The 25,069-nt window shown below is 39.0% G+C and overlaps 3 protein-coding genes across 9 annotated transcripts in view; 2 read left to right on the top strand and 1 right to left on the bottom strand.

Annotated features, from left to right (window-relative positions):
* The window catches only part of slc20a2 (solute carrier family 20 member 2), a 52,035-nt gene extending 50,405 nt beyond the window's left edge, over positions 1–1,630 (bottom strand). The window contains exon 1 of one of the 3 annotated variants that reach the window (XM_051421680.1): positions 1,322–1,630. The gene's annotated coding sequence lies outside the window, so the exon portion shown is untranslated. Of the gene's footprint in view, positions 1–1,170; positions 1,277–1,321 lie in introns of those variants that run through there. The other 2 variants (XM_051421679.1, XM_051421684.1) reach the window with 2 other exon arrangements.
* Positions 1,631–6,483: 4,853 nt separating this feature from the next.
* Positions 6,484–21,642, top strand: mthfd2l (methylenetetrahydrofolate dehydrogenase (NADP+ dependent) 2 like). Of its 5 annotated transcripts, none has more exons than XM_051423175.1 (8): positions 6,484–6,653; positions 9,323–9,507; positions 9,764–9,886; positions 10,820–10,972; positions 13,376–13,483; positions 17,178–17,270; positions 20,571–20,696; positions 21,115–21,642. In XM_051423175.1, the coding sequence occupies exons 1-8, from the start codon at positions 6,511–6,513 to the stop codon at positions 21,228–21,230; spliced, it is 1,047 nt and encodes a 348-aa protein (XP_051279135.1). In that variant the 5' UTR covers positions 6,484–6,510; the 3' UTR covers positions 21,231–21,642. The 5 variants fall into 5 exon arrangements, with proteins under 5 accessions (XP_051279135.1, XP_051279133.1, XP_051279132.1 ...); XM_051423173.1 differs by lacking the exon at positions 6,484–6,653 and adding an exon at positions 6,706–6,795; XM_051423172.1 differs by lacking the exon at positions 6,484–6,653 and adding an exon at positions 6,781–6,870.
* A 1,345-nt stretch (positions 21,643–22,987) lies between these two features.
* LOC127376362 (epigen-like) lies at positions 22,988–25,018 on the top strand. The gene is made up of 5 exons (XM_051423176.1): positions 22,988–23,137; positions 23,497–23,628; positions 23,979–24,099; positions 24,323–24,475; positions 24,620–25,018. Exons 1-5 carry the CDS (start codon positions 23,104–23,106, stop codon positions 24,672–24,674), a joined length of 495 nt encoding a protein of 164 aa, XP_051279136.1. The 5' UTR covers positions 22,988–23,103; the 3' UTR covers positions 24,675–25,018.
* The last annotated feature ends 51 nt before the right edge of the window (positions 25,019–25,069 follow it).

The following is a 25,069-nucleotide window of genomic DNA, read 5'->3' on the forward strand; positions in this document are numbered from 1 at the left end:
TTTTACTTTACTTTTTTCGCTACTTAATAATTGTACTCCACCCTGTTTTAGGGGGAAATATTGTGCTTTTAAAGTGCACATTTATTTTACAATAGTTATTTCACAAATCAGGAGTTCACTAAATATACATTAAAATTACCCAACAGTAAGTAGTAGTAGTACTAAGTTGTTAAAATGTGCTCCAGCAGTACAATTCTGACTGCACATTAATGAATCAGTAATAATATTCTATCATTTTTACTTTTAACACTTTACAGTTCCTGTTGTTCTTTCCACCCCTCTATGTTGACTGTGCCCCATGTTCCAGTGTTTGTTATTCTTCTAGCTGGAAAATGGTTATCTATCATGGTGACAAAGGAACAGGCTCGCCCTGAAAGAGCTGGTGGGGCTTCAGTAGGAGGAACATACCTTGTGTCACAATAATTGCACGGCTCTCCATTGCAGATACACATCTGTAGATGAACAGATCAGGTTTATTTCCCTGTGCTGCCTGTTCTATCTCAAACAATCAGACCATAGTCAAATAAAAAGGGTAGACACACCAGAGCATGACAATAAAAAACCTGAAGCTCGTGGTGGAGACAAGGGAAGTGGCCTGGGGCAATTCAGACAAGTTTAGGGATAGGTGAACTTTTTGTTATTGGGCAATGGAGCAGCAGCGGTGCACAGTGCGCATGCTCGGTTATCGACCCGCCTCGTCGTCAAACCACTGAAGGCTCGACAGAGTGAAATGAAGTCGCGTGATTAACAGCAAAGTAATTAAACCCTCGTTGAAAGCGGCGCTGAGGGGGCCCAGTGCTCGCCTTTTCCCAGTCCCCCCCCCAGCCCCGCCCCCCAACACTGGTTCAGACCGGTGGACAAGGCCACCAGACAGCAGTATCTGAATCGGTGCTATTGTGATACTCTATCGGATGTGGAGTCAGTCACACACGTGTAGCAGCTCCATTCACTCGTTTACTAGCGTGCGACCTGTGGCAACAATATAACGAGCACGCTCTCACTTAATGTGAGCCACTGCGGCGGTGAGGGGAAACATTTACACTGATTTCCTTTCAAAAATGACACGAACACGAGTGAAGAAGACTGCGTGGCTGACTGTGAGGGGGGGAGAGAGGCTGCAGCAGCTGATTTTGAATACACACAGACATTTCTATTTCTATTTACACTTACCAGGCCCGTTCCTCCCGCAAATGCAACCCGCACAGACGCTCACCACAAAGAAATGCGTGAGGAAAGTGGCTCAACAAAAACACTCCGTCGAAGGGGAAAAGACACAGGGGCAGCGGGTTTTGTTTTTTTTTTCCAGACAAAATGTACTTACCAACGAAATAGGACACCACAAGGGGGGAAATGTGCCGTTCCTCTCCGCCTCCACGCCTCTATCTCTGCCTGTATTTTCCCAGAACCGTTTCTCGTCCGTGGGTTGCGTCGAAAAAATGTCACAGATTCCAGCAGTGGCTGTCTACTCGTCCCCTCAGCCCTGGAGTGGTTGCCCTCGACTCGGCCGACTCATGCGACCATGTTGCCCTGAACGTCGCCTGCTGCTCTCATCCGGGCGTTTAGCGTTTGAGCCGTCGTCTGAACGCTGCTTAGGATGACAGCTATGGGATGAAGGAGGGGAGGGAGGAGGAGGAGGAGTGGGGGGGTAGCGTGAGACAGGGAAGGAGAGAGAGAGGGGAGTATAGTGGTCAGTCAGTGGAGGGCATGGTGACTCCATATGGGGGCGGGAGAGGGAGATAACACTTAATAGCATTAATGTGTTAATTGGTTAAGAAATGTATCTACACTGTGTTCTGAAGGCTGTTTAAAATGATTTTATTTATTCAGAATGGTCTCCATATTTCACCAATATGGTGGCATATTTATTTCCCAACATGTTTCTCACATGTGCAATGACCTACTCTGAGATAAATGGGATTATATTCCTCAGACTTTACAAATAAAAGAGAGACAGACCACTTGATGATACAACCAAAACACACAGTACAGTTACAGTAAATGACAGTTTTCTTCGTTAAGCGCAAACACGCTGTCCTGTTTCCCCTCCCCAGAGTCTGCTGCTTTCACTGTGGATTCATTTTAATGCTTGGAGATGGAAAGGGACCCGTTTTTGGCGGCTCTTGTCATTTTGGTGGGGAAAAACAATCGCGTATTTTAACCAGAATTTCGCCCACACATCGCCATTATTCTGCGCCTCGGAGGTAAACAATGTGGGTTGCGTGTCAGCGTTATGACCACTGGGTCGGTGATAATGTTAAATCCGTCAAAAATGTTGCCTATCTATTATGGCTGTGGACACGTGCGCAAAGCATAAATGTTACGTAACCGTCCCAGCCAGTCAACAACAGTGGGTGGGAGAGAGAAAGGAGGGGTCGTTTGGAGGGTAATTAAACCAACTGTGTGCTGTACATTTACAGTATGAACAAAAGAGAGCACAGGGAGAGATTTGTTAGTTTTATTAAAAATGTATAGAATAATTAAAAACAATAAAAGCCACATTAACCTTAAAATCACCCCTCAGTGGCTCCAAGGTGTAATAGGAAAAAACGAAAAACCAGTTTGAAACATCCCATATAAAATTTAATGACAATGTAGAAGCCTTGTTTGTGTGTGATCTGACAAATAATTTCCCTTTTGCATTGTATAAATGCTGTCTTGTTGAGACATGACTCCGCTCCATTCAGCCAGTAGTAGGGTGGAACAACTGACTCCATACGCAGTTTCACCCACCCATAGCTGGGGCCTACGTTATTATTCCACATTGGACTAAACAGCCATATAAAATTTCTCAACCTACACAAGGCCACATATTACCGGACAACACCATACAGTATTTATCCTCTTGCCCAACTCTCTCCACATACACTCACACTAACAACAAATCCAACTGGTCTTTTCCTGTCATCATAATCCTGTGAAATCATGTAAGGGTCTCAGAGCAGATTTACAATAGTAATAGAACTTCTTTCATGCTCACCCCAGTGAGGAGAAAGTAGCAATTTATATAATGTTATTATTGAGTTTTCTGACATCTACATTGTCTGAGAGTGATAATAATCTTGAAATAAACCAAAAAAATGACATTACATTTATTGCATAAAGTTGTGGTTATCGGTTCCAGGCGTTAAGATCTTCTCTCAGTACAGACATTTTCATAGTAGTCCAGGAATGGTTGCCTACTTAATGGAATTTGTTAATCAAGCCCTGAGTAGTGTATTAAACCTTAATATGAACTATCACTTACCCAGCGGCTGTGTAAAGAATGAGAGCTAGATTTAATTATATAGAGTGAAACATCTTGTTAAAAGCAACATAAAAGCTATACAGTTTCAGTCTGGGCTTGAGAGAGATTCAAATCACCATACGTGCCACACCAACTTGGTTTCTGGTCAAGACTTACGTACGGAAAGGTTTATAAAACCTTAGAATTGGTTCAAACTTGGACAAGACCAGATTGAATGAATAAGGACTTCTGGACCTATGTTGACACTGATGACAGGTTGGATTCTGGTTGAATCCAACCTGTCATCTAAACCAGAAAGGTGCAATTGTGACGTATTTTAAAGTGGATCAATCATCATGTGACATCTTCTCACCAGAGTCATCCTCACATTTTTAAGATGATATATTTTTATTAAAATATTTTATTTTTTATATTTAAAAAAGAGTTTATTGTCTTCACTCAAGTGTAACAACCCTGTTCAGAAGATTTGTCACTGCCGCACTTGCCAACCAAACACTTAAGGGTCAACATCTTGTGCCTCAGATGTACTGTCTGCTCTCTAGCAGTCATACAAGAAATATCACAGCCTCATCACAGTTACAGGAAATTGATCCTCTTTGTTCCTGCTTTCCTGGAGTCTTCTTATACCCCATTGAGATCCGGTTTACTGTACAGTCTGTGTTGTTAAAATAAAACAACCACTGGATCAAATACTGCAGTTTTGCAGCAGATTGCCTGCATGTTGTTACTTTCTCAGTGAAAATTAAATGTTCACTAAGATTATCGTTGATCTTTTACTGGAATGCATTATCATCCACAGCATCATTATGTCTCTACTTTAAAAAGTTGAAGTTTTGGGAGTTACGCAATCAATCTATGGATTGGTAAACAGGCCATGTATGTAAAAGCCATCAATTAAGTAAACTGCAGCTTAGCTTTTGTCAACCAGGATAACGTGTACATTCTCTATTTGTCTCGTGTCCAGGCAAGCCTGGTTGGGAGTGGTGTTTACCACATTTTCTGAATACACTCCCAACACTCAAACAAACCTTTACTCTAAATGTGTCATATACTATAATCTTTAGGGCTTCATAAACACAACTTAATGCCTTGGTGTTAACCATCATTATTCTTCAGAATTATGTGATACTATGAGTTTTTTGTTCCAAGCTTACATGAATACTTGTTGTATCTGTATTTTATATTTTATCAGTTGTTTATGATGCATTCAAGTTTTATTTTCTTAACTCTCTCTCTTTTGTGCCATTTTTACAGGTGTTTCTTGAACTTTTTAACACCCATATGCTGGAATCCAATTATATAACCCACTGCTGTGAGCAAGACTGATAAATAAATATATATATATATATCAAATGGAGACTGTAATGAAAGCTGGCTCATGTTAGTTAGTTGCTTTCTGCATGAACAGATTTCTTTGTCTGTGAGTGGCAGCACAACAAAATAAAAACACAATACTGACATGTTATCACCATGGGCACAGAGCCACATTAGCATTCATTTGCAGTTGTGTTCTTGGCCTCCTGATAAATTTGAGTCCAATATTCACTTTCTTTTTTCACATATTAATCAATATAATGACAAAACGTTCACACTGAACATATTAAACACGGACAAGAATACCCACGTTTCTGGTTTTTATGTTTATGTTTAGATAATTAAACTTTTCAGGATAGGGAACAGATTGTAGTCCTGATAAAACGCTGAAAAGTAAACACTAACTTGAAGCATGAGACAGGATGTGAATTCCAGTCTCTAGTGTAAAAGTCATGTGCTTTGTGCTCACACCCATACACCCAACAAGCACCTTTCTCTTATGTAATTTATGGGAGACATGCTTCACTGTCCCCATATTGTTTTCCCTGCCCCTCTTTAATTGGTCTGGTTAAACTAGCAAGCTTTGGGCCATAATCCTGGTTCTGTTTCCTTCACTCTTTACATGATTTGTACATTATATTCTTGAGTGGACATCTTCCTATTTCTGAAACATTTTAAATGGACCCTAAACAATTCAGTTAATGCACTAAATATTTGCTGCCATCTTGTGGCAAACTAAAAAAATGCTGTGACACTCACTGCTTTTCATTCATCTACTATAATATTTATATGGCTACTAACTTTGATTTTCGCTTAAGTGGAAACTCAAATAAGAAAGATTTTATAGTCTAAATATCACTTCAAATGCACTGCAGTTGATATAAAGTATACAACAAATCCTCCAATTCAAACCATATAATTGTATTAAATGTGATTATATGTATCTTTAAAGTTAATACATATATATATACATGCGTAAACCAGTGTACAAATGGCAATTTGTGGTTTTATTTGCTATTTGCTATTAGTTGGCTAGGCCTGGGGACTTCCTGAGCTTAATTAGTGAGCTTTAGAGATGCTCTCAGGGGATTTTGTCATCTTTAGACAGAGCCAGGTTAGCTGTTTTCCTGTGTTTTTAGTGCTTACATTAAGCTAAGCTACCCATCTGCTAGAAGGAGCTTTCGCTTTACGTCACACACATAAGAGTGGTATGCCCCCTCCTCTAATCTAACTCTCAGCAAAAAGCAAATAAGCGCATTCCCCAAAAAACTATTCCTATATAACTATATATAACTATTCCTTTAATTTTTTTTGTTTTTACACCATGCCACTACCTCTGGCTGTGTAACCTGTTCGATATCCATATCATTATATCCACCAATCACATCTGTAAAAAGATATATAGCTGTATATAGTGTGCATACAACTCTTTTATTATGTCTTGTGTTTTTTCTATTTTATTTTTTTTATTTAATGTGTATTTTTCTTATCTGTTGTGTTGTATCTGGAGCTACTGTAGCAAGTTTCCCTATAGGGATCAATAAAGTTAATCTTATCTTAATCCACAACATCTTCTTAGTTTTCCACACAGCTTCAAAAAGCCACATCACCTGAACAGATGGAAACAACAGGGTTAACCAAGCAGTTCAAATATTCCTTTTTAATGTTATGTCTTCCTCTTTTTAATGAATTTATTATATCTAATTAAAGACACACATCAATAATACATAATCAGCTACGGACACGTGTTACCTCTTCCACATGAGCACAGGTATGTTGAGTATGTGTGCAGCGTACAGTACAGCCTATCATTCATCAGCTGTATTGTCTACACACTGCCTCCCCCCACCTCCCCTCCCCTCCCCTCCCACCTCCCCTCCCCTCCCCTCCCTCCCTCCCTCACGCGCACGCACGCACGCACACACACACGCTCCTACGACACACACACAAACATGGCGGCCTCTGTTTCACCGCTTCGCTCCTCCTTCAGGATTTGTAGCCCGTTAACGTTACACCATCACTGCTGCCGGGCCAAACTGCGGATGCACAGGAAATGCGAGAGTCAGAGGAGACATCTACACCAGTCGGCGACGAGGTAACCGGCACCACGTTTTAAAACACCGCCGTTTTCTGTCTTTTAACGCACGGTGTTACTTTGCGGAGGGGACGAGCGACGCTTCAGCGCCGGGTGGAGGCGTGGGTACCGTCACGTGTCGGAGGATGGTGATTGACAGCAGGTTTTAACCGTTCATGGAGGAGAGGGTCGGTAGAGAGAGAGGGGACATCCCGGTTATCGGGGAGGTCAATTACAGGTCTGATTGAACGGATAAGGCTGTCGACAGTCGTGTTTGTGGTTACGTTATGTAACTCGCCGCAGTTTCGCCGGTTGTAGCTTAACGGACGTTGCGTTAGCGTTATCTGTTGCTAGAGGACGGTCAGCTAAAGGTGAATCACCGGTACAGGTCGACCGATATCGGGGGGTGTAATGACCGAGGCCGATATTTAGAGAGCAGGGCTGCCATTGGCCGATACCAAAACAAAGAAAATGAATTTATTGTTCTGTTCTATATTATATTCAGGCCTGTGTTTACAGCAGCAGAGTTATAGTACAGGGCTCAAAGCCAACTTTTCCCTGCAGACCTGTCTGAAAACATTGTTTATCGGCCTTGTGAGCCCAAACAGGCCTGATTATCTCAAAATGTAAAATAACCGGCCTGGTTAATCAGTCTATCGCTAAACACCGGTCCTATAAATTACCGTTCTGCAGTGATTTAAAGGGACAGTTCATCTCTAAATCCGGATTATGTATCTTCCCTCTTACCTGTGCTGCTTTTTATCCATGTGGATTGTTTTGGTGTGAGCTGCCGAGTTTTAGAGACATCTGCCTTCTCTAGAATATATCGTAAATGTTAGCTAGATGGTGGTGAAAGGAATACATTTGAAAAAGTCAACAGCAATGTCTCTTTCCAGAAATTGTGACACCGGATAATCCACAGTTTAATTTAGGAACAGAACTATTTTCAGCAACCATCTCCCACACAGCATATCATTGTGCACAAGACTCCTGTCCATTAGTAGAAACACACTTCCTACTGTACGGTGATACAGAAAGGGAAATAATTCCCACATTCCTCTTACTTCCTTATTCGTCTTACTGAGGTAAGAATACAAATTTGTAGTTTTGATTTTGAACTGTCCCTTTAAAGCTTAAAGTAATAACTTTTATTTTCTTCACAATTTGGCGGGACTGAGTCCAACCAAACATCATTAGCTCAATTTTCATGCAATTGTACTTGACATTTAAATCAAAATCGTTAATAGCCTTTGTCCTATTATTTATCTTCAGTTGCACATGTACAGTTTAGTTTTTTTAGTCAAAGCTGCTTAAAATATTTTGTACACCATTGTATTGCACATTGCATATTGTGTATATTTGTCATTTATAGTTATATTTTTTCTATTATATTTTGTTATACTCTTATTTGTGATCCTATTGTATGTACACTGTACTCTTTGCACTACATTTCCCAATGCTGCAGGGTGTAATTTGAATTTCTCCTACGGGGGATTATTAAAGGTATATCTTATCTGATCTTACTCACTTACATTTGTACTATATAATGATAGCTGACTTACTCAAAAACAACAACACACAATGTTTTTTCTTTCGTCTCTGACTTGTCTTGAACTTGAACTGTCTTCAAGCTGTCTTGAGCTGTTCTCAACCAAGTCCATTTATGTTTTTAAGATTGTTTATTTCTGTAAAGTAACTTTCTCCTTTAAACCAAAACCACTGATGAAGCGCGCTTGTTCAGAAAATTGCGGGTAATTGCGCTTGCAATCATATGCCTGGCTGCCAAAAGTCATCTCATTGGCGATGGCAAAAGACTGGTCCAAAGACATTTGCACTTGGTCTTGACTCTGTCTCGACTAGTCCTGGTCCTGGACTTATCTTGGACTCTACAAAGGTGGTCTTGACTACAGCACTGATTACATCACTAGTACTGCTGTTAAACTAGCTAACTAGCTTAGTTAAAAAAAAGCTTAAATGTACACAAAGAATACAGAGTACAGCTGCGGCTGATGGAAACGCCATTAGTAATTCAAGTGTTTAACCACTAGACACAGAAACGTAGTTACCTGGATGTAACTCCAGTTCTATGAGTATGTGTGTAGCCTTCTAACGAGTTTTACTATTTACCCCTGAAGAGGCTCTGCCTTGGCACCTGAGGAAACAATTTTGCATTCAAACAGGTTGTAGTATCTTCCCCCCAGTAAAGCCCCAGTGCATGAGTTGCTTGTCTCCCTGTGGAACTCAACAACAACTAGGGCCAACTGGGCTTGTGATTAGAGGTTAAACCCTAGGCGGAGGCTGTAGGGATGTGATGTACTCCTAGTTGGGCCTGAACCAACATTTGTCCAGATCTTGCCAAAAAATCCAGAAAACCATGGAAAGCATTCCAGTGTCCAAACAACGCCCACCTACAAGCCTCGGGTGGAAAAAAGCCCTCAGGCAAGTGACCCTGAGAGAAGAGGTGATAACTGCTCACCCTTTCAGCCTCCGGACAAACAGTCTGATATTAAATTCACTGTCACAGAAGACAAAAAAAAACTGTAAATATTCATATTTGAGAAGCTGGAATCAGTGATTTCTGTTCAAAATGACTTCATAATCACCTGAGGTTTATTTATGTGTTATCTCTCTGGTTTTATGTCTGTTTTGCAACCTATGTGAATTCATGTCTTTATGATTTACCTCTCTAGGCATGCCGCTGTGGTAATTTCGGGAACAGAGTTGGCTCGTCAGCTCCACAGAGAAATCCAGCGTGATGTGGAAGAGCTGGTAGCTCAGGGCAACATGAGACCCCACCTAGGAGTGGTCTTAGTCGGGGACGATCCGGCCAGCCGCACCTATGTTAAGAACAAGACCCGGGCAGCCAGCATCCTGGGTCAGATATGAGCTTTGCATGCATTCATTCCTGAACACATTCTTGTGTGCATAATTTGCATCATATAGATCAATAAACATAACACAGAGTTTTAGGCATGCATGGACAGATAGATACAGACACATGGAAAGATACACATGGATGAGCACAATTTTCATAAGCAAAACTAATGTAATGTGAAAAATGTAAGCTAACATGCACATGGCAACAGTTTTTAACATGCAGTGTGTGTGTGTGATGTGTATGCGCTCATCAGGTATTTCCAGTGACACAGTGGTTCGGCCTAGCTCGGTGTCCCAGGAGGAGTTGCTGGAGCTGATCGACAAGATGAATCGTGACTGGAGGGTCAGCGGCCTGTTGGTGCAGCTGCCGCTTCCCGGTAAACACATAGGCCACATCTGCACACAGGTTTTCCTCACTGACATCAAAATTAACCAAATGAGCTGGTCTGCACGGTTCAATTTGCAGTGATCGCATCTGTATAGTTCTTTCCTAACGTGAAAAACCATTGTGGAAGTTATACGAAAAACTGGGCTAAAGTGGCCTTTGGTTACATTTTAATTGTCGTAAATGTTAGGTGTTTTACACTTCTTTTTAACTTGACTTGCAATATTCAAAACATACTGTATTCTTAAAACACTGGTTCCAAACCCGACCACCAATAGGGGATGCCAAACTTTCATGTGGGGTCGCAAAGTCTTCTTGATTTTAAGGGGTGTAAAAAAGATACTGTAGACCTGTATCTCAGCTTTTCATTCATCTCTGTGAAGAAAACTCAATGAAATTATTGATTTTAAAGTTTAGATTATTATTTAAGATAACAGAGTCTTCACCCTGTGCTAAACAGCCTCGTCCTGCATTAGAAATGTACACAGTTGAAACAACCACAGAGCTAAAAGAACTGAATTAGTCAAGAAAGAAGCCTATTAAATATGTATGTTTGTTAAAAATGATGAAAAAACATAATACAGGCAGAGAATTGTATAAAACGTTCCTGAAAATATCTGAAAAACTGATCTCTGATGTAATATTACCAGGAAATAATCTTCTCAAAATTAATCCAAATAGTTAATTTTACACAAACTTCCTGCACTTATTGCATCCACCATTAATTAGCTGTTATTGTTATGCATATAATGTGAAATATCCAAAAATATACTTACTCAGGGCTTGTAAAACCACTGGTTTAAAACATTTAACACATGTCGTCCCAGTGTATAACATAGTGGTCAGCATTTAGCCATTACTGTATGTTCTGGCTTTATTATACATAATATCACTGATTGTCTGTCCTACTCCCTCCTCTCTTTAGAGCACATCAATGAGCGAGCAGTATGTAATGCCATTGCTCCAGAGAAGGATGTGGATGGCTTCCATATTGTGAATATCGGTAAGCTGTGTCTGGACCAGAGATCCATGGTGCCTGCCACACCTGCAGCTGTCTGGGAGATCATCAAAAGAGCAGGTAAACCTCTTCAGCTCCATTACTTATGACCAATTTTTAAATGCAATTTTAAATAAGTTTTTGTACCCTTGTTTTCTTGTTGTGTTCGTACTGTTCTTTTCTTAACATTGCTACAATAAAAAAAAAACAATAATAATAAATCAACCCAACCTTTATCCTTACCTCTTTTCTATCACTGAGTAAACTGATGACCCCTGGCTAAGTAACATATGTTATGGATATTTCACATTATATTCAATGAATGGCAATAACAGTACAGAACAACTATTAAACTGTACAATGAAAACAAATAGTGAACATGATAACTACAGAAAAGTGAGTTGGATTAAACACAATTTCCTAATAAGAGATGAGATTTCCTGGTAATTTTAGGGAACTTTTAATTCTATTATCTGTATTTCTTTTGCATACAACAACCGTGCCTGTGTAATAGGCTTTCTTTTAATAATAGATTCTGTGTTTTCTTATTCTTCTATTGTTTTTTTGGTTGTCTGAACTTTTCTAATGCAGGATGAGGCTGTTTATCGGAGTGAAGGCTCTGTGAATATGGTTGTTCAGTTCTTCACTGTGCCCTAACATTGGGATATTGGCCTAATATCTATATTTTTTAAAGTTTTCTTACTCACCTTAAGATCAAGAAGGCCTTGCAACCCCCTGTGGAGCTTTTGCAACCCATAGTTGGGGTCCTGAGCCCCAGGTTGGGTCATTGAAGTTCCGAACTATCATACATAATTATTATTTTATGGTATGGTTAATTCATTCTTTATCAATCCTAATATTGTTTAATGAAAGCACATTTACAGTGAATTACTTTCCACCAAAAGTGCTAGTTGTATTTTCAGCCCTGTCAGGGTAATTTGGCTCTGTAATGCATACTGTGTTCATATTCTACTTATCAAACCTCAGCACACATTTGATCTTTACAACATACAAAAGTAAACTCTGGAGGCAGTGCAGCTGTCTTTTCATGTCTGGCCCACTAGATGGCGCCTGATAATCATTTACCCATCTGCACTTAAAGTATGTCCTCTGTGTAAATGCACTGGTCATCTTTTTGACCAAGTAAGGATGTAAGTATTCTGACAGTTAAGAACTTGGGTTGAATATGTTGTGTCAAATGGAAGATTTAGTGTCATGGCTCTTTTTCACAAACTAGTCTCAGTGCAGCATCCAAACCCACCTCGGATTTACTTTGAGTTACAAAATATATTCTTTATTCAAATGTCTCATAACTGTTCTGATTGAAGCGACAATAACTTGAAATAAGGGACATCATTCTTCAAATAGCAGGCTGGGTTAATTAAATACAAAAAGATAAAGAAGTCAGTTGTAGATCAAACATTTTCATGGTGTGTAGTGATTTAGTATTTAGTCTGACTGAATTTCTTCTACCTTTTTTTTATTTCTGTCTGATACTGACTGTACTTGGAGATACCATGAAAGAATTAAGGAATGCTACACATGAAAAAATAGCACTCATCAAATCATATTACTCATCAAACCAGATAGAAGGCGCTGTTGTTCATGAACTAGCAGAGCTAAACCTTCATCAAACTACAAATTCACTGCTCCACTGATTTGGTTAATTCACTTGCTATCGCTGAGAGGCCAAAATGAATGAATTACATAGTCTGTGAGTAAGAGTTTAGATGGCTTTGTGCCCCCTTTAAAAAAGCAGGCATTATTGCTGGGCGATGTACCGTTGTAGGTACCAGATGTATGTAACCTGCGTTTACAGAAGCTGCCACACATTAACATATTATGATAGGGTGGAAAGGTTGGTCATACCACCCAGCACTAGCAGGAATAAAGAGTCTTTGAGAGCATTGAAAGGCTCTTTGACAATGTTTGAGGCTTTTTTGAGCAAGAGACCCTGATGGTTGTTACCAGCTATCTGTCAGCTATCAGTGTGTTGAAGCGGCTCGGGGTGCTTTCTGTTGTCTCTTTAAAGAATGTGTTGAGGATGGGAGGGTGAAGGTTTTTCTGTCTCTCATGGACACACTACATACTGTATATTAATGGTTAAATGAAATAGCTTTTAAACCATTAATATGTTGCTTCATGCTTTAAACTCCACTAAATAAAGGCTTGTAATATACCTACAGTTGCTTGGAGGATGTTTTCAAAGAATACTGGCGTTACTTGGATTTCTAAATTTGAATTGAGTGAGCATGTTGATTGGGAAAGCTGAGATATAATGCCATTGTCACACAAAGAATTCATGCAAAACACAAAGAACGGACTTAACAAGTAATAATAAATAAATCATTTTTGTACTAAATATATGACTATTTATAAGCAAACTGACAGATCGCTCTAATCCTTCCACTTTCAAACACTTTAATAACTTTTGTGTCGGCTGACAATAGATGTAATAATTATCCCAAAAATGTGTTTCTGCAGGTATTGAAACAGTGGGAAAGAATGTGCTGGTTGCTGGCCGCTCCAAAAATGTTGGAATGCCCATCGCAATGTTGCTGCACACCGATCGCAACCATGAACGCCCTGGGGGTAAGTGTGTGTATGTGTGTACATGCTTATCTGTATCTGTGCAGATGAGGCAGCATTGTAATTGTGATTTGAGTGCTTCTCTTTGTAGCCAAATGATGTTGCACCATTGTGGCTTTCCCGAAAAGATATTTGATGCCTAAAGCTTTTATCAGAACGGGCCAAATAAATTAAGGCTTTAAAAACTCCCCACCTTTTTAATGAAACAATAAATGCTGATGCATGTCCTGCCGGAAGAAAAACCAGGGAGTGTGAGGGAAAAGGTTCGACCAGGGCGAGACTTTTGGCATTTTGCACTGTTGGCAGACGGATCAACTGTCCTTATAAGGGTGTAGGAAGAAGGGAGGAGATTTGGAATGGCTTTGTATGGAATTTGCTGTTTAGATGAAGCAACAACATTTTTTGACATGTGAAGGTATAGCAGCCTGTATTATGGGCAAGTTTTCAGTTGTCAGGGAAGATTGTATGATAAGAGATTAACCGGAAGAATGGCTATAAGGAATGCTTTAAAGTAAAGATTTGAAATATTGGAAAAATACAGGATTTGCTAAATATACGGCTATAGCCAGCAGCCGGTTAACTTAGCTTAAATACACTGAATGTGTGTGACACTTATAGTATATATGACAAACTGCACAGAAGACTCACACAAAGCAATTAACATAGCATATTTCACTATTCAGCAACACATCTGATGACAGCTGATGAGGATATGTTGCATTTCTGGAACATTGCTAATGATGTTTTATTTAATGTATGCATTTCCTCTTAGTTAAATTATCAGCAATAGACAAATTTAAAAAAAAAACACAGAAGTAGAGAGCAGGGTGAAATATCAATATGAATATGTGTCCCTGCCTGGAATTGAGTGGGGAATTTGTGGTCATGTTGTATGTTATGTATCATAGACTAGTGGACCACCAGGTTAGGTTTTAAAGGAACTCAGACAAGGACACAGTGAAATTAAAATAATATTTTGCATGGTGAAATGCTAAGAATGTATTAAGCATTCTCATAGCCTGAGGGAAAAAGCAGTCTTTGAGTCTGGTGGTTGCAGAAGCTTCTGTACCTCCTTCCAAATGGCCGCAGGTTGAACAGGCTGTGGCTGGGGTAGATACAGTTTTTTAGTATCGTTTGGGCTCTGTGCAAGCACCTCACCTCACCAATATTTCCAATGCTGAGTAGATGAGTACCACTGATCTTCCGGGCAGTTTTAATTACTCATTTCAGGGTCTTCCTTTCCTGATCCGTGCACATCCCAAGATGCCAGTTGGTGAGGTTTCCAGTGAGGATAGTTTCTATGGCTCTAAATTCTACTTGATTTTGAACTGCTATTTGTGGGCCAAATTAATGTTTCAGTTAGAGGTAAACTGTAGTGAACTGCTCAGTTTGCCGGAGGTGAGAACAGACACTACAAAAGCAAGCTAACACGGACTGTCCCATAAACGTCGCAGCCGACCTGTAATGAACCTGAGACACTTCATGAACCTGCATCATTGTAAAAGAAGTCAATACAAGATCTACTTGTAAATTATATGACAATTTGTGAGGAAGTGCTGCCCTGCATTGTCAATAAAACCTGTCCATGTCTTGGAAAGGTCCAAGAAAATTGTTTCTTAAAAAAAGTGGGAACCCTGCCCTCTACTATTGAAAGGCTGTGTTGGAGAGGAAGTGAATGTGCACGAACACACAGTGACACAGTTGGTGAATCCAAAAATACGCATCTGGTATAGCTGTGGCAAGTACACTCTGCTAAACATAAAAGAAATAAGGTAGGGTAGTGAAGTTTTAATGTTTTATCATGATAATTTAAATGTATTGGGTCAGTTCTCTTTTTCTTTCTCTATCCCACACACATACACACACACACACACACACACACACACACACACACACACACACACACACACACACACACACACACACACACACACACGTATCATTAGGTATGTGACTGGGAGGTTTAATGTGCTGTGACTTGCCTTTCCTTCCTTATGTGGTCCTCTTTTTTTTCCTGCTCCACACCTGTGCTCCTGGTTCAGGTATGACTATGCAGGATGTATTAGATAAAGATTAAGGTTACTTTCAACATCTCACTTTTACTTATTGTGTAATTTACTCACTACATCAAGTGTGATTACCCACCACCTGCCAGGCAGTGTACTAGAGAATGTATCACTGTTTTGACGTAGAGTTTGAAGAGAATTTCAGGTTCAAGAGTAATGTAATAAACGTGGTTATAATAAACAGGCTAACTTTATTAATATATTTAAAGAGTATATATTTATTTATCTTCATTTAACCGCCAGTGTTGCTGAGTCATGCAGGGAGTGAAGATTTGATGCCGTTTTGAGATATTTTCTTCGGAAAAGCCAGCTCAGTACAACTGAGGTGAATGGAATTTTGTCTGTATGGCTCGCAGCACTATAAGAAATTACATAGCCCGAGCAAAAGCTTTTTGCTCATACTTTTTCAAGCTCATAAAAACTCTTTTTTACACTGTGGCATACTTCTTCCACTGCTTACTGTAGACTGAACGTACAGTGTGATCAATCGGTCCATCACTGTTACCTCCTGAACTGAGTCAGACAGATAAATAAGATGTTAATGTTCTTGAGCACAATTGTAAAAAATTGACACATGTAATGAGTGTTATAGTATCGTATAGAATCAAGATGCATAAATCACAAAGATGTCCAGATTAAGTCCACTTGAAGTATCAGCAGTTTCTTAAAAGTCTAAATGTTGCCTGATATTCACTTAATTTCAGTATTCAGTATTTCTAGTATATGGCTGGACCGTGTATGGTCAGCCACTAGTGTAGTCCTGGATATTAAATGATAACCGATTTAAAGTATATCACATGACATGTTTACGTTTGAGTCCAAAAATGGTATAAGTTGCCAAAACACAACGTTCCACTCATATTTTAAGATGTTTAATTTGAAAATGTGTAATTACAACTAACTAATTATCTAACCCCTGTCTTTTTGCAATCATCACAAGATGGTACAAGATGGTGTAATACATGCTATCATTATAAAGATCAGCCATACGTGTACGTAGAAAAGAGCAGAGGAGCAGAATCTTTTGTTGACCGGTGCAGAGTAATCTGCTTCTGATATCAACAGCCAGCCTCGTTCACACCTTTCATTTTATAAGAGCAAACGGCCAATCAGGAAGCTCCAACACTGAACAGGACGAATGGTGTAACTTCATCACTCAGTAACTCAGTAAGTCACAGACTATCGTGGTTGTAGAGCTTGGCCCGCTTGCTGTAGCATGAAATGGAGCTTGTCAGGTTTAGAAAATATTGATAAAATGGATTAACTTCAGGAACATAGTTGACAGTCCTCACTCATTAAATAAGATTTTAATTTGGGAAAACTTGAATTCTCCCACGGGGGATCAATAAAGGAACATCTTAAGATACATTTTCTTTTCCCTGGAAGTGTACTGTTCATAAAAGTGTATTATGTTTGTCTGACATTAGCAGGGTCTGTCTTTATTTTGGACGAAGCACACCTCAGGAAACCCTGAAAGAGAGGCCATTCTCAGGATAGTCAGCAGTCTTCAGAGGGACTGTTGCTTCTATAGTATTACCTAAAAAAGTTCACAGCTTTAAACATTAGATCTGAAATTTAATTGACCCAGACTGTCTTTTAGAAACTGATATCTCTGATTTGTTTCCCCTCAGGTGATGCTACAGTGACCATTGCCCACAGATGTACACCGAAGGAACAGCTGAAGGAGCTAACCAGCCTCGCTGACATCATTATTGCAGCTGCAGGTAATTACACCCAACACACCAATAAGACACACGCCTGTCTGTCTATTCTTTTACAGTTTAAGAACTGACACATAGTCTTTCAGATTGATTAATAGTACACAATTATGCATAAAGTTTCACTTTCAGTCACCTTTGGGGCGACAACTAACTATTATTTTAAATATCAATTAATCTGCTGATTTCTCAGTTATTTTTTTGGTCTATAAAATATCATAAAATAGGGACAAATGCCACAATCCTAATTTCCTTTACATCCAAGGTGACGTCTTCAAATGTCTTTTTGCCTAACCAACAGTCAAAAACTCAAAGATATTCAGTTTACTATCACATAAGGCAAAGAAAAGACAAAATTCCTTAAACAGTTGATTATTAAAATAGTTGATGATTAATATTTTGGATCAACTAAGACATTGATCCATGAATTGTGTCAGTGTATCCCCAGCTTGTATTGGGCAGTACTGTCTTCTTATTATGTTATTGATAGTTGGGACCGATATTGAAATGATGCCCATTGTCCAGTTTATTGTACCGTGTTGAAACATAGAACATTAGTTTGTAATATGGAAGTGCATCCCTGTTGGTTTTTATACATTTAATCTGTGACAGACAATTAAGTTCAAATAAATTATTTCTTATTATTTGTATTGTTTGTTTTTTTGTTTTTGTAGTTTGCAATGTCAGCAGTGTCCATTATAATTGTCTATTGTATCATAAGCACAATTACGATAAAGACATGAGGTCAAAGGTGAACCAATTGGTCACACTAAAAATTCCAGTGGACATTAATGACACATAATCTGAGTAATCTTTCATCCTCCTTTTCACTTTCAAATAACTGGAATAGCTGTTGTTGTTTAACTGGAGTGATGTTTTAAAGGTCCAGTGTATAGGATTTAGGTAGGATTAGCAGTGAGACTGCAGATTGCAACCAACTTAATACCCCTCGCACCCCCCTTTCCAAGTGTGTAGGAGAAACTGGCTGAGAAAAACGCAAAAGGCCATATCTACAGCCCGTGTTTAGTTTTTTTCTGGGCTATTGTAGAAATATGGCAGTTTAACATAGCTGACTCTGTGAAGGTTATCTCTAGATAAAAACAGCTCATTCTAAATACTCAACAATTATTATCTTTAGGTAATTTTCATTACTTGAGTATGAATATTATATTGCATTTCTGCCACATTCTGCTAATAGATCCCTCTTACACACTGGACCTTTAAAACTATGCAAATGCTGTTGTTTTCCTTTAGATGACCATACATTTTCATGCATTATGCCATTTAATGAAACTAATTGTACTGTAATGGAAGTGATTCTACTTTTTATGGTGTTACTGAAAGGGCCACTGAGTGCCAGGTGCGATTTCATTATGCATGATCACGCAACCAGGAGGACAGATTGTGAAAGTGCTTACCAGTCCTCACTTGAAGTAATCTTATCCCATCTAAATAATAAACAAGGAAGTTTCAGTCTACCTGTTTCTCTGCTCTAACCGTCATGGATTACGATTTTTTCGAGGACCGGTAATGATCCGTGGCAGCTGGAATGTGAGGCAGTATCTAGTAGACTCTTATGGGCTTTTTCCTGATGACTAAAAGGAGTTTTCTGGGAAGGGTACCTGTTAGTTTTGTTTTTTGGAACTAATGAACTGTATCTGTATTGTACTGTATGATTAAGCGAATGTCAGCAGTCCAGCGTACAACTATCAAAAGTATATGTCGGGGATTTAATTGTTGTAATAGCAGTTATTGTCCTATTAATTAAACTCATTCTGAGTTAGCGTGTCCCTGAGCTCCTCTGATGTCTGTGTGCTTTATATGAGCAGTGGTATTTTCTAAAACTGGTTCTTAAGTGTTATTTTAAGTAGCTCTAATTGCAGTCTGAGGAGTTCAAATTGACAACCAACTTCAAGGTGGAGTGATTATCAACATAAATATACAATGTTTAATTATTTCCTTCCTTGTAGACAGTCAACTGAGCTATCATCTTATTCTGCTTTGCTGCCTTTTAAGTCTGAGTCGAAGAGGTATTTGTCATGGAACCTGTGATTAAAAGGAGATGACAAGCATCGCTGCAGAAAGGAAAGGACAGCTGGCTGTTCAGTGACTTTGATATGAAACCATAATGGAGCCTGCAGGACTTAATTTCTGTTCTAAAATGGGTTATTTACATTGGTTCGGTGTTTGAGATGGGAACGCCATGGTGGCTACAGATGTCTCTCAACCAACCAAACAAACAAACAGTACTGAAATAGTTTTTTTTAGCTCGTCCAGACAAAATTATTATAGTTAACGAAAACTACACTACAAACTAACACGAAGTGTGAAAAAGCATCTTAGTTAATTAAACTAGACTTTAGGAAAAAAAAGAAAACAAACTGAAACAAAATTGTGTACTTACAAAACTAAAATATACTTAAAATATAAAGGAAATGTATTTCGTTTTAGTCTTTGCCAATTTGGTTATATTTCTCAACACAAGTATGGAGGCACTGGTGCGTGTTTGTTGAAACTGGGATGTCTACATGACTGTGGGTCAGTATGTTTCTATTTATTTATTTGTTTTTTTTAAAGTTATTTTTTTGGCCTTTTCATGGCTTTATTGGATAGGACAGCCGAAGATTGACAGGAAAGGTGGGTAGATTCGAACACGGGCCGCTGCAGTAACTCCGTATATGGTGTTTCTATTTTAATACCTACTCTGTGCTTCTGAAATCTTGCCCTGACCAATTCTTTCCATATTATAAGAAAAGAAACTAAAAACTAAAATGTATGAAAACGAAACAAAAACGAAAACGTTTTAAAATGGACTGACACTAGCAAACCAACAAAACTGAAAGGAAACTGAATAAAAATAAATAAATAACACAAGCTTGACTAGCATCTGGAGTTAAAGAGGCCATCCATCAATAAAGAGTTGCAGGTTTGTAAACAACTATTCTACTGAAAAATGAAACACCTCGGGGCCCCGGTTCACTGATTTGGCTATTTTTTGTAATTTGATTCATTTTAACTTTGGAAATATACAGCACCACAGCATCAACAGACACGATAAGGGTCCGAGGCGTGTGTGCCGGTTTATTACCTGATCCTGACACGTTGTCTTGAAGAACCGCCCTCGGTCAAAATCTAGTTTTAAAATCTAAATTATTTCAGATCATATTTTGCTTACAACATCCATCTTTAATTAATTTGTGTTTAATCACATTACCACAAAACCTTGGGCCCAGGTATTTCACCAGTACTCACCTCGATATGATGGTGTCATTGAAGTAATTTTCTTTCCTTGGTTCCTGTGCATAGGTGTTCCTGGGCTGATCACAGCAGATATGGTAAAAGAGGGCGCAGCAGTTATCGACGTGGGCATAAACCGCATCAAGGACCCAAAAACGGGGAAACTCCGGCTCATCGGTGACGTGGACTTTGAGGGTAAATGATCCAGAAGTCCATTACAATTTCTTTGGAAAGGTCTGAACAAAGCTGCAGCTTTTATATAATTTCTAACAAAGCTGTGCACAACTTTAACTCACACAGCAAAACCAAATTATTTTTGCTTCACTAACACCAATAATAACATTTTGCAATTTGAATTTCATTTTACAAACCTGATGTATTATGTTACTTTTTCAAAACGCTTTCATTTGTATTAACCTTTTTGTGCCTGCGGAAATATCCATTCTCCAAGAGGATTGCTAATTTTATTGACATTTCACAAGTGTAAATAAATGAAGAGTTCCTGAGATCCAGGCTCAGCTTACTGTATGGGATGTTGTTCCAAAGAAAGTTCAGTCTTGTCAGTCGTATTCAAGCTCTGTTAACTTCATGTCAATTGTTTGACCTGTTGTAGGAGTGAAGGAGAAGGCAGGTTTCATCACACCTGTCCCTGGAGGCGTTGGGCCGATGACAGTCGCCATGCTGATGAAGAACACTGTGACTGCTGCCAGAAACGCACTGATGCATTAAACGCACACATTATAAAGCTTTTAGTTTTACTGAATGGTATACAGTACAAACAGTGTATGCATACATACACATATGCACATGCATTCATTTAGATTTCACACACACACACACACACACACACACACACACACACACACACACACACACACACACACACACACGCCTCACTTTTATTTAACAATCCATGATCTCAAGACTCCACACCTGCTGGAAAACTTACTTGACATGTAGGCTACTTTGTTTATATTGTGAATTTGTTGATTTATTTATTTAAGTTATTTATTTCAGAGTTCACTTTTTAAGAATTTAGATTAATATTTTTTCTACTGAAGTTGTTGTTTTGGTTCATTTTTGAACATCCAGATCAACTGGAAAATGAGTATTAAATAAAAAAACACTGCTGTGCCAATAACTATTAATTCTTTCTTTTTTTCTGATGCACCTTTCCTTTATTAGACAGTTGACATTGTAAAGAAAGGGGAATAACATGCAACAGTGGCACTTGGCTGGAACTGAACCGTGGACATTGTGGTCATGTTGTATACACCTTAGCCATCAGGCTGTCAGGGCACCCATTACTGACTCCTGGTATGAAGGAAGACTGCTTTTTCCATCTCTCTTATCTCTTTCCTTTGACTGACCCAGGAAAATGAGAAGGAAAGTGCTCAGAGCAAAACATGAACTTTGATAATTTCCCTAACATTGTCTCGTTTTTTGCAAAAACATGCAGCCATCATTTGATGTGTTATGATCATAAACACATTCAACACATGACTTTAAATCAAGATGACTTTGTAATCATTTATAAAAGCTTCTCTTTGAAAACAAGATCAAATTCTTTTTACCCACTGGCGTGGCTCTAGGGATGCCAGTGTCAGTTGGTCAACTACATTGTTCCAGACTAACACATCTCAATACCTATTGAATGCATTACCATTAAATGTGGCACCAGTATGCACAGTTTTAACCTGACATTGAGGGGCTTTATCAGGACAGCATAATATGTGCAAGGCCTTTCTCCCACTAGCAGCAGATCCAGGCATGCAATGATGCCCTTATTTCCTTCCCACACACCAGCACTGCCAACTGCCTTTGATATCAGTTGTTGGGAATTAAATCCAATAACCGACAATTTCTAATAGTACAAGTAAAGAATGAAATATTAACCATCAATAAAGCTAGTAATTACAGCTCATAAACCCCTTTGTAGAGGATCCCTTAGAAAATGGTACTAAGATGGCAATAAAACAAGCGACTGCCAAATAACAGCTGGAGGCTCCGGACAATGTTGGTCAGCAACCTATAGAAACTATTCTCTACAGAATCTGTCATGTGTATCTTGTCCTATACCATTCTTATCTCTGAATCTGTTATATGTATGTAAAGCTAAAGGCAGTCACAGAAAATATCTTCTGTAATCCCCCCCCCCTCCCCGCCTCTGAAGAGATTGAGGCTTTCACAACATCTGTAATTGTCAATGAAGCAACCTCTTAAAACTGCAAAGCAGGTATTTGAGTGAAACTATCAATCTACCAAGGGTGTGCGTGTGCGTGTTCTCAGAAACTACCTTAGAAGAAACCACATTTAAGCAGCTTCTGCGTAATCACATGCTTCCCCCCCCCATCAACGTTTTGCCTTTGTCTGTGCATGCAGAGAGTCGGTGCAAATAAAGGACATGATGTAAATGGATTTTGGGAAGGAAATGCTTCCCATTAAAAAAAAAAAAATCTTCAGTTCATTGATTGGCTGTTCAAATCTTTTCAGTGGTTGGGAGCCGGTATATAACTAGGCTAAAGACTATCACTGATCACACTTCAGAGGCAGAAGAAGCCGAGCTGAAAACATCAAGACATCCCCCCCGACAGAAGACAAGATGTTTACACAAAGACAGACACACCTGGAGAAGGGTACGTTTATACTCAGATTAGAAATTAGTAAAATAAGGACAGAATTTCTGTAGTTTGTGTAAATGAGTCGGAAGATACATTAATAGTTCTTGATTATAGCATTACTGAAATGTGGTGATGACATGTGATGTAATGACGTTGTACCAAGTTGCAAGCAATTTTGTGCTCAGATTTGTGTTCACACCAGTGCAGGTTTTCCAGTAACAGAATCGTATTTTATTGAAACTAGAATCTTTGACTAGAAAACAACAATAAATAAAACAATCGGAGTTTTGCAGCACAAAGACCCACAAGGGAGAAACATTTTAAAAGTAAAATCTAATAATCTAAATTCTGTTATTTCCCTCCGTGTTTTCCAGTCTTCCTTTCAGCAGTGGCATCGCTGCTTCTCCTGACCCCAGAGGGACAAAGTGCAATTCTGACTGACAACCTGCAGACCACAGCGACTCCTGCGCTGTCAAATTCCACCCTGACCACACAGCTCAACAACAGTAAGTCTTCAGTGAAGAGTTTTATGTCAGCTTGAAGACACTTAACTGAAGTTTACGGAGCCCCAAAAATCCAAAAATGATAAATCTTTATCTTGCGTACACAAGCTTTAACATACATGAGTCATCTTATGCAAAAGTTGTCCGTTTTCAGGACGTCTGTGGATCCTGCAGTCAGACAATACATTTGTTATTGTGTTTTTATTGTTACAATTATTGTTTTTCCATTGTTGTATCGTGTAGCCATCATTTTCACACCTTTGCTAATTAAGTTATTGATTAATTATTCCATTTATCCATCCATTCCATTTATCAGTTAGTCAGTTGATTTATTAGTCTTCTTCTCTCTGCAGGCAGCATAGAGGAGCTGCTGATTATGCGCTCACACAGACCATGTGGGAGCACAGATGAAAACTTCTGTGGAAACGGTGGAAAGTGCATTTACCCGCAAGACAATGACGAACCTTCTTGCATGTAAGACATGTGTCACACACACACACACACACACACACACACACACACACACACACACACACACACACACACGCACAGATGAAAGCCTAGCCTGTAGGTTCCTTGTGTATCCTGAGTATGTTTTAATTATGATCAGTAAGAACACTGCTTCATATCTTCATGCACATGTTGGTTCGTGTTCACCTTTGGAATGCGCTCACATATTTCTGTGTTTGGTCTGCAGCTGCCCGCCCTCGTACACCGGCCAACGCTGCATGTTCTTCACTGAACACACTCACTCTCTGCCTGAGTTAGAGCAGATGATTGCCATCAGTTTTGGGATATTCATGCTTATCGCTGTCCTGGCCATCATCATCTACTGCATTGCCTATAAGAAGTGAGTATAGGCAGGCTTTTTCCACACAGTGCTGTATGTATTTACAGTTAGTTTACATTTTCAGCATTTCACTGTGTGTAAAAAAGAACAAACAAATGTCTTTAATGAATAAGTTCTAATTCAGATGATTTTTTTTCTTCCCAGGTGTATAAAGTCTGCACCAATAATCAAATCTGCACCGTCTAAGTCGCCAGTGTGACCCCTACAACTGACTGTTCATCATCATCATCATCACCATCATCACCATCACCACCATCTTCATCATCTGTCACTGCCATTTTCAGTATTATCTCAATAACCATAACATTTCATCAAACTGTATAACTCACAGAATTGGCACTGATTTACTAAACAATTAAGAGACTAGAGGAAAAATTACACTGTTTCAGAGCCTGTTATGTAAAATAGGGTCAGATATTTATCACTTCAATATCATCTAAACAATGAGACAGAACAAATATGATTATTTATTGTACTGTATCCATTAACTTATTTTACATGTTCATTTTATTTAACATTTTGTAATAAATTTATGAAACTTGATATTTATTTGTTGTTTTTGGGAGTAAAAGGTGAATCAACACACATGCACAC

This window comes from Dicentrarchus labrax, unplaced genomic scaffold (assembly GCF_905237075.1).
Source record: "Dicentrarchus labrax unplaced genomic scaffold, dlabrax2021, whole genome shotgun sequence".
NCBI classification, from domain to species: Eukaryota; Metazoa; Chordata; class Actinopteri; family Moronidae; genus Dicentrarchus; species Dicentrarchus labrax.